General features: G+C 42.8%; 1 protein-coding gene across 1 annotated transcript in view; it reads left to right on the top strand.

Moving 5' to 3' along the window:
• Positions 1-203: 203 nt before the first annotated feature.
• Mettl13 (methyltransferase 13, eEF1A N-terminus and K55) overlaps positions 204-10,311 on the top strand; it is a 36,471-nt gene continuing 26,363 nt past the window's right edge. The window contains exons 1-2 of the mRNA XM_050158293.1: positions 204-448; positions 6,042-6,108. Coding sequence (XP_050014250.1) covers positions 411-448; positions 6,042-6,108 — 105 coding nt within the window. The 5' untranslated portion in view covers positions 204-410. The remainder of the gene's footprint in view (positions 449-6,041; positions 6,109-10,311) is intronic.

Here is a 10,311-nt window from a genome sequence, read left to right as displayed (position 1 = left end):
CGCCTGGCGCCGGGCGGGGGGTGAGGGTGGGGGCGGGCTCAGGCCGCGGAGATCGAGCCGCTCGGCGCTCCGAGGCCTGGAGAGGGCTGGTGGGGCGGGTCCAGGCAACGGCGATCGAGCCTCTCGGCGCTCCGCGGCTTGTTGCTGGAGGGAGGGGACTAGTTCAGGCAGTGGAGACGCCGAGTGGGTCGATCGCTCAGGCCGTTCTAGGAGAATCCGGGGTAGACTGGACGTTCAGATCCAGTGACGGAGCACGTGGATCGTTCGTGGGATGAGTAGGGAAAGTTGAGAAGTCTGCCCGAATCGGGTCGCTAAAGGAGTGACTGGGGTGTCGACGGTTAGCTGCTGCTTTGCGGACGGTGAGGGAGTATAAGAGGAATTGCCATGGTTTCTGATGAAAGAGCTGTTTGATGCCGTTTACAAAATTGGCTAGGCTTGAAGAGCGCTGGTAAGGGTTACTCAGTTTCATTTCCTTTAGTTGTAGCCTAAAATAGCAGGATTTTAGGTGGGAAGTCACCCTTGAGCCTTTCCATTCTCTGCTTGGCGTATTTACGTAAACCTACAAATCTGATGTTGTTAGATTTAGCCCGAAAACTTTGTTTTGTATTTTGTTTTTATTTTCTCTTGTTATTCATTATTTTCCCTTCATGTCTTTTAAACGTAATCGTTAGGAGTCCTTTGTTGCGACTGCCTTAACTGTGGGGAAATATGTTGCCGGGTCTTTTCTAGAGACGTACAAATAACAAAGGATGTTGGGGAGCAAGAGAACAAACCGGAGGAGGAAAATTCCTGGGGAAACCCCTCTAGCAGCTAGCTGTTCTTTAGCGTAGAGTTGATGTTCAGCTCTCTGCTTTTCAGTCCAGTCCTACACAACTTGGTTGGCCTGGACTGAAATGGCCTGCTCAGAACGGAAGGAAGTATCTTAGTCTGTGTATCTGTCAGGGCATTGTGTTGAGATTATCACCGAGTTCTTAGATGGCCCTTCATTTGTTTTTGTTGTTTTTTAAAAGATTTATTAGTTTATGTGCGTGAGTGTTTTGGATATATATATACATATACCACTTCTGTGCCTGGTGCTCTTGAAGGTCAGATGAGGATTTTGGAACCCTGTTACTGGACTTAAAGCTGCCATGTGGGTGCTGGGAATTGAACCTGAGTCCTCTTAAAGAACAGTTAGTGCCTTTAACGGTGGAGCCTTCTCCAGCCCCTTTAGTAGATCTTTTATCTGTATATTTGCTGACTATGTGGGACTTACTTACTTGCTGTATTCCTTAGCCCTTGTCTGTGGACAGTGTAAGGAAGTTATGGTCACAGAGTTGCAATAGACCTGTCACTTTTTAGCTTTAATGAATCATCTAATTTTCTTTGTTTTTAGTCGTGATACTTTAATTTTGCTAATTATGTTTATTGCTTTTGGGCCAGGAACACATGCCTCCACTCTTTAATATTGTGGGAAAGTCCCTTTGACTCTCACTAATATCTGTGAATCCTTAGGAAATGTGATTTTTATGGCCAACGTGAAGTCCCTGTCTTCCTCAATGTTCTATTGCTGTGAAGAGACCACAGCAACTTTCCTCAAGGAAATCAGTTAACTGGGGCTGGCTTACAGTTTCAGAGGCTTAGTCCGTTATCAGCATGGTGGCGTGCAGGCAGGCACGGTTGGTGCTGAGAGTTGTCCATCTGGATCTGTAGGCAGCAGGCACACAGAAACACTGGGCCTGGCTAGAGCATTTGAAACCCCAAAGCCCATCCCCCTCCCCCGGTGACATATTCCCTGCAACAAGGCCACACTTATTCCAACAAGACCGCACCTCTTAATCCATGCCAAGCAGTGCCTCGACCTAATGACCAGGCATTCAACTCTGAGCCTATGGGGCCATTCTTGTTCAAATCACCACAGTCCAGTATATCAGTAAGCGAAGGAGATTATCAATAGCTTGCAATAAGCCCTGAGAAACTGCTTTCATTAAAAAGCGTTGATCATTGATTCCTTGCTCGGGCCCATAGGTAAGTAAAGTACTATGAAGACCTGGCATTGCTGCTCTGTTCTGTGTCAGTCGCCTTTACTTTGGCTCAGACTCCTGCTTGACTCCATGCACAAGCTAATCACTCAAGCACTGTCTTTGACCTAGACCAGCCGTTTTCAATCTGTGGGCTGGGGAGTCAAATGACCCTTTCAGTTGGGGCCCCCTAAGATCATCAGAAAACAGATATTTTCATCACGACTCATAACGACAGCAAAATTACAGTTATGAAGTAGCAACCGAGTAATTTTATGGTTGGGGGAGGGGTCACCACAACCTAAAACTGTATTAAGGGGTTGAAACACTAGGAGGAGGGTTGAGAACCACTGATCTAGACTATTTCATCCTGCTTCAAGTTTGAAGGCACAAGGTCAACTCATTGTCCTGAACCTGTCACCTTGCATTCGTAGTGCAGTGTAACTTTTCAGGACAGACTACTCCAATGGGACAGTTATCCAGGGTAGTAAAGTTGTCATGGTGGCTCACAACTGTCTATAATGAGATCTGGTGCCCTCTTCTGGCCCGCGGGTGTACAGGCAGGAAGAACACTATACATAATAAATAAATCTTTAAAACTGTGTGTGTGTGTGTATTTATGGTACTGGGAACGCCCAGATGACTTCCTCAGAAACTTTGAGTGTGATATCATGAGAAGGGTTTATAGAGGTTCTCTGTTTTTCCTCTTAATTCTTCTTGTTCATTGATAGATTGTTACAAGAATTTTATCTTAGGGAAGTGCCCCCACAAAGATAAGAACATCAGAGAAACACATCTAGTTGTGTTGTAAGTTTAATTTATTGTTAAGTTAAAAATGGCCACCTTTGTCAAATGCCTGTCTTTAAGCAGTATCCTCATAATTCACACATGGTATTTCTATACAACAACCTAGTGATAGTATCACTTTCCTTGTCAATTTAGAGAGCATGATTATGAGATAACATTGTGTAATTTATCCAACATTAGTAAATATTGCAGAACTATAAGCTTACAAGCTCACATTAAGTATTTTGTCTAAGTAGGTCTCTCTCTCTCTCTCTCTCTCTCTCTCTCTCTCTCTCTCTCTCTCTCTCTCTGAGGGTTTCTCTGTGTAACCTTGGCTGTTGTGGGATTTTGATCCCTTTAGTCAATGGCTAAACCCTTACCAGACGTTCATGGCATCTTGTTATGATTGACTGGCCTTACTGATCTGCCTGCCTCTGCCTCCCTAGTGCCAGGATTAAAGGCATGCCCCACTACTGCCCAACAGTTTATACCTTTTAAAAGGAGGAATAAAAATGTTGAATTGTGGAAATATATTGTTAAGTTGAATCTATTGCAGTGACATGGGATTAGCAAATTAAGAATGTTCCAGATATTCCACTACTAAATCCGTGAAAATAGTATAGAATTAACATGCTAAAATGCCACAATCACACAAAAGTAGAATGGGACACATAGTGGTTATCACATATTTGTAGTTAGAAGGCTTTAAAAATAGGAGGTAGGCTTGGTGATACACTTTTAATCCCTGCACTTGGGATGAGAGGCAGATAGATCTCAGTGCATTCTATGTTAGTCTGGTCTACATACATAAAAAAGAAAATAGAGCAGAATCAACAGGCAAATTAAACTATTTTTAAATATTGCATTGTGGTACATTATTCCTAATTTCCTTTAGGAAAATTTCTGACACTTAAAATAACATTTCTAAGCCAAATAATAAAACAAAGGGATAGTAAAAATCTATTTGCCAACTTAGTAGCTAAAAATTAATGCAAAGTGGAAGCAGTAAGAGATGAGACAATATTTTATCTCAGTATGTAAGCAGAACAATTTTATTATGTAAAAACTATCAAAGTTTTGATTAAAGCACATGATTTCTATGAGCTGTGTTCAATGGCCATGGTGAACAATGCTATGTGGTCTAACAGCAGGCCAGACAGCAGCTTCGGCAACCTGGGGACTGTAGAACGTTCCATGAACAAACACATTGTCTAACTAGTTTTCTATGATGTATGACTTCCGGAGAGATGTGACCAAATCTCTATTTACCCAAAATAGATGCACCAGCACCAGACAAAAGAATAATTCCACCCAAGTCTACTTTGGTGAACTGAAGAGTTCATTGGAGTTAATTACAGGACCATGGGTGACTCAAAGCCAACCACGACATGGGGGATGACTCATGAAAGTTGCATCCCTGAAGCTCCTTGCGGAACTTGCAGATGATACCACCAGAGAGCCTCCTCCTGCCAGCTGTTTACTTCTTTTATAACCTCAGGGCCTTGTGACTCCTGTAACTTCCTAAACCTTGGAGCTTTCTATAGCCTCTTATATCTTCTAAAGCTCTTCCTTCAAAGTGTAATGCTCCACTTCGGAGGAGGTAGCTACCCAGCATTATACACCACAGCTTTCCACCTGTACTCATGGCTTTATCTAAATACTTTTAATAAGGTGAGGAGAGAGTGCAGCCAGATGCAAGTGTTTAGGATTTCTTTGGGAATGGTCCCTGTGTCGATTTCTTCCAAATTGATGTGCAAGCTCTTGATTATTGACTCATGGTGTTATTTTTTTGTTTTTGTTTTTTCGAGACAGGGTTTCTCTGTGGCTTTGGAGCCTGTCCTGGAACTAGCTCTGTAGATCAGGCTGGTCTCGAACTCACAGAGATCCACCTGCCTCTGCCTCCCGAGTGCTGGGATTAAAGGCATGCGCCACCATCGCCTGGCTTCATGGTGTTATTTTCGTCTGACTTTTTGTAGTCTTTCTTTGGTTTGCCCCATAGAATCCTCTTAGTTTCTCCTTTTGCTTCTTCCATTTTGTCTCTAGGTGTTCCATCAGAACCTCAGTCTGTTTTTGCAGTGGAAGCTGTGAACTTCCTGTGGCCCATCCATTCACTGTTGGCGGGGAAGCCACAGACCCCAGTTTGTTTTTAAATCACATAGAAACAATCTTTCAAGCTTAATGTCTTGGGGTGATCCCACTTGATCTGGAAGGCCTTAGTATGCTGGAGATCAAACATTACTTTCTTGCTGAAAGTGGTAATGCTAGTTTTGGGTGCAATATCAAAGTGAATTGGTTAATCTTTCAGACAAATTTAAAAGACAGGCGTTCTTTTAAAGGGTAAGGATATAAAAATGATGAACTGTTTACTCTCTTCCTTATACAGCAACTCAGTTTTACACAGCAGCACAAAACTGAGTGTGTTAGCTTTCCATTACTATGATAAAATGCTTTTGTGCAGTAGTTTGAATGAATTCCCCCTGTAGACTCAGGTGTTTTAGTGGGTGCTGCTGTTGGGGTAGGTTTAGGAGGCGTGACCCTGCTGGAGGAAGTGTGTTACTGGGGATGGGGTCTGAGGTTTCAGAAGTCACATACCATTTCCAGTTTGCACTCTCTGCTTGGTGTTTGTGGTTCAAGCTTCCTGCTTCTGCTCTCATGCTTTTGCTTCGCCGTCATGGACTCTAACTCTCTGGAACCATAAGCCCAAATAAATTTCTTTCTTCTATAAGTTCTATTTTTGGTTGTGGTGTTTCAGAAGTAACAAATACAGCATGAGATAGCATAAAAATAATAAAGGTCAATTGGATTAATGAATTTCAGAGATTTTAGTCCATAATAACTTGGGCTCATTACTTTTGGGTTTGTGGTGAGATAGAGAGACTCAGATCTCAAAATTCCCTTGGAGGCAATGTCTCCAATGATCTAGGACCTCCCACTAAGCCCACTTCCTGAAGTCTCCACTATCTCTGAATCGCATTGCAGGCAAAAGATCAAGTCCAATACATGAATCTTTGGGGGACAATATTTGAAAAGGAATAGATTCAGGTGGACAATGGCATGAATCAACTTCTGCAAGACAGAAAATTAGGCTCGACAGAAAATAACAAAGTCATGGCCTACAGGAGGAAGGATGTCTGGCTGTGGAGTACAGCCATTGCTAACCCTGTCTTGGTCTATTTCTCTTCCCACTTGTCAACCAAGTGAATAGTAGTAGAAGACAGAAAAGTCATGAAGTCTCTCTTTTTTTTCTTTTTTAAGTGTAGAAGATCATTTAGCACAAGGATCCTCCCAACTGCCATCTCTAGGAAGAGGAGACCGAGGAAGAGTATGTACAAGAACGTCTATTTTCTATTGGTGCATTGAACTATCAGAATTGGGTATTTTATAAGAGGTTAATTTAACTACATTTGGGAGGTTGAAATCCAATATCAAATAGCTCCACCAGTTTGGCCTGTAGTTAGTGTCCTCTTTTCTACATCATACAGCTGATGACCTCACGGAAGGAGTACATATTAGATGGGGGATTACATGGCAAAACAGAAAGCCATTGTGAGGAGGACCAAGTGTTCTTCCTTATAACACAAGGGCACTATCTCCAGGAACTCAATTTTGAACCTGGCTCCTTAGTCTCCTCCATCATCCTGATACTACTGATGATCTAATTACCTTACGCTAAGCTTCACTTCTTAAAGATTCCAGTGCTTTCCAACATTATTGTTCTGAGGACTAACACAGGACTCCTGTGAAGCATACCCAAGCCATATCCAAATCACAGCAAAGGAAAAGAGCAGCAATTAAGAGAATGAGTGTCACCGGGCGGTGGTGTCACACGCCTTTAGCCTTTAATCCCAACACTTGGGAGGCAGAGGCAGGTGGATCTCAGTGAGTTCGAGGCCAGCCTGGTCTACTAAGTGGGTTCTAGGACAATCAGGACTGTTACATAGAGGAACCCTGTCTCAAAAGCCCCAGAGAGAAAGAGAGAGAGACAGAGAGACTGTTAGCATGTGGGGTGAAAGGGTGAATAGCTGTCAATAATCAAACTTGTACAGAGCAGTTGAGACAGGACAGTTTAAATAAGACGAGCTGGGCTTGGTGGTACATACCTGAAACCAATCACAACACTTGAGAGGCTGAGGCAAAGGATGATAAATAAAGTTAAGGCCAGTCTGAGAGTGCATAGCAAGGACTGCCTCAGCAATGCAAAACAAAACACGTGCACACAAAGAAAGAAGGCTGGGAAATGCTTACCTAACCTGCTCCGGGGTCTGGGGTCTAGCCCTAACACTTAAAAAAAAAAAAGGAAAACAAATTAAAAATAGAGGAGTGTGGGAGAATGGTAGAGACTCGTCTGGCAGGGTTTAATCCCCGAAACTCTCCCGCTGCCCCCATGGAGTGGAAAGGAGTGGCTATTAGTGTCAAAACCTAAGAGAAAATAAAATACTAGAAAAGCAATTAGATTTATTGAATTCCAGGCCACTACTGATCTTTTAGAAGTATTTTGGTTAGCAAGGGAGGAATAGAAGCCGCCAATTTAAATTTTACTGGAATTACAGATTCCTTTCTGTGGTGCTTCAAATAAGAACAGCCCCCATAGGGTCATATATTTGAATTCTTAGTCACCAGGGAGTGACACTATTTGATTTTTAAAAAACTTTTTATTTGTTGTTTGTGTCTTTCACATCATGCTTCTTGATCCCATTCATTTCCTGCTCTTGTATATCTGCCTTCTGCCCTTGCAGTGCTGCCCCCAATAAAATTTAAGAGAGAAAAGAAAAGAAAAAGAGAAAAGTGGGGGGAGGGGCAGTCTCATCATGGAAACTGCAGTGTGACACAGTGAGTCTCACAGTAAACCCTTGTGTCCATACATCTTTACTTGCAGGTGCTCATTGCCAAGAGTCCTTGTCCAGGCCTCTGAACTACACTATCTATCGATGCTGGGCCCTCACTGGGACTCCTCTTGGACATCCTGTTGTTGCTCTGTGTCCTGGAGTGTGGGCGCCTGGTCTCCCTTATTCCTGGGGTGCATTGGCGGGGACAGTTTGTTATCAGTTAACTAAGCTTCCTGTGTGTTTCCGTGCTATCCCTGCCCCACCTGGTGATTTAGCTGCAGGCAATCTTCTCCATTGTTAATATGGTAATTTCCCACCTTCCTGGGCGGAGAGATCTTTGTGCTGCAGTTAGGTAGAAAAGGGCTTCCCCAAGTCTGAATAAACGGCATTCGCTTGATCTCCTATCGAATGACCCTGGTCTCTGTCTCTTGTGTTCAATCTCCAGGCCCTTGCCCGGACTCGCATTCGGTACAGCTGCGCGCGAACTGTACCGAGGGTGTAACACCAAAACCGGGTGTTACCCTGGAGATCCTGCAGCTTTGGGTCTGCAGGACTGGTCCCTTCACGTACTCCAGTAGACCAGCAGAAATAAATACACTGACTAATCACACATTGCTACAAATATTTAGAAAACAGGAAATGATAGACAGTAATACCAGAGAGGAAAAAGAAAAGAAAAAAAGAGAAGCTTTTCTGAGGGAGATACCTCTAAGTAGAAAACATCTCAGCTGACTAAAAGTATAAAAGACTCCAGCCATGTGAAAAACAAGGGAGAGAATGTTCCAGGCAGAAAGGACAGCAAAGGCCACTAGGCAGGAAAGAATGTGGCATTAGGAAAGAATATTATTTTGAGCATTGTGCTCAAAGCCGTATAAAACTTTCCATCTTTATTATGTTGAAGGATGTGGTTTTCATCGATAACTACACTCATATGTTGGGCATCAGACCTCTAGAACCTTTGTAAATTGCAAAATTCAAGCTGTGTACTGATTGACAACATCCCTCTGGTACCCAACTCCAGCAACCATAATTCGACCTTTCTGCCCCCTCCTCAAGCTCACCCTGACTTTGAGATAGAATCTCATGCCACCCAAGCTGTCCTCAGGGTTTCTAAATTGCCAAGGGTGACCCTGAATTCCTGCCCCTCCTCCCAAATACTGGGACTACAGGCATGTGCGCTCATACCCAGTTCACAAGTCTGCCTAATATTTGTGTGCGTGTGACCATGACAGGTACAACATATAGGTGGGATCACGCAGGATTTGTCCCTTTGTGGCTGGCTTGTTTCACATAGCTCAGTGTCATTGAGCATGTGGCAGGCATTCCTTCTTCGTAGGCTGAATGACATTCTGTGGCACTATACACTGTGTTGTATCTGCCCACTTATTCAGTGGCATTCCACTGTATAAATGTGCCGCTCTTGTTGATCCATTTGTCTGTTAGAAGCACTTCTGGTGCTTCTCCTTGCCCATTGAGACTACTGCTATTGTGGGCATGCTAGTTATGTATCTCCGCATTTTCCTTAACCTAGAGATATGGTCAGCAGGTGCAGAGGACCCGAGTTCAGTGGTCAGCACCCATGTCTGGCAGATCACAACTACCTGTAGCTCCAACTTCAGGGAATCTGACGCCATCTTCTGGTTTCTCTGAGCACTCTGCTACATAACACACACACACACACACACACACACAAATAAAAAGAAATACTCTTTAAAAAGTCATTTTTTTTCTTTTGCTTTTTTCTTTTGGATATAGACCCTGAGGTGAGCTTGCTGGATCCTACAATAACTTTGTAAACTTGAGAAACTTCTCTGACCGGTCCGTTGTCTCTTTCCACCAACGGTGCAGATGAGTTTCGATTTCCCCACACCTCCATATTTGTTATATTCTCTTCCTGCTGCTGTCATCTTGTGAATATTTAATGGTTTTTATTTTCTCTTAAGCTAGGACCTTGTGGCACAGTCTAGGCTGGTCTGGTTCTTGACAACTTCCTTCTCATCAATGATACAGGTTTGTGCCACCACATCTGGCTTTATAGGTCTGATTTATATTTTATTTAGTGATGTGGAGCATTATATATATTCAAGACTTTTGTCTTTTTTTTTACAAAACAGCCTGTTGCTGTTGAATTATATGAGTTGTTCATATGTTCTAGATATTAATTCCAATTAGCTATGATTTTTAGCATTGCGTCCTGTCCTTTAGGTTGTCCCTTAACTTTGTTGATTGATTGTTCTCATGTACAGGAGTTTCAAAGTTGTCCATTTTTGCTTTTGTTGTTAATGTTTTTTGAGGTGTATCTAAGACACCCCTGCCAAATTTGACGGCCTGAAGCTTTCCTCCTTTGTTTTGTAGTTTTGGGTCCTTCATTTTGAGTTAAGTTTTGTATGTGATTAAGACAGGAAACCAACTTCATTCTTTTACAACAGGATTCTCAATACTCAGGAGGATTTTGATATTTATGAGAAACGAGGAGGCTGATGGAGCGTGGTTAACAAGGAGCACAGTGGGAGATGAGATAGGATCCTGAAGGGACGTTAGGGTGTCCCAAGTTAACAACCAGAGAGCGTCGTGAGCAGGTTTATACTTAGAGAAAAGGGAAAAACTTGACAGTGGCTTCTTTGCAACTTTTCAGAGAGATAATGCATTTATTTTACTATTATTTACTTTTCTTGCTTTTTTGTTTTTTATTTGTTTCT

This window comes from Alexandromys fortis, unplaced genomic scaffold, assembly GCF_014885135.2.
Source record: "Alexandromys fortis isolate MF-2015 unplaced genomic scaffold, M_Fortis_MF-2015_v1.1 scaffold_97, whole genome shotgun sequence".
NCBI classification, from domain to species: Eukaryota; Metazoa; Chordata; class Mammalia; order Rodentia; family Cricetidae; genus Alexandromys; species Alexandromys fortis.
The sequence above is the reverse complement of the archived record's forward strand: the minus strand, read 5'-3'. Positions and strand labels throughout refer to the sequence as shown.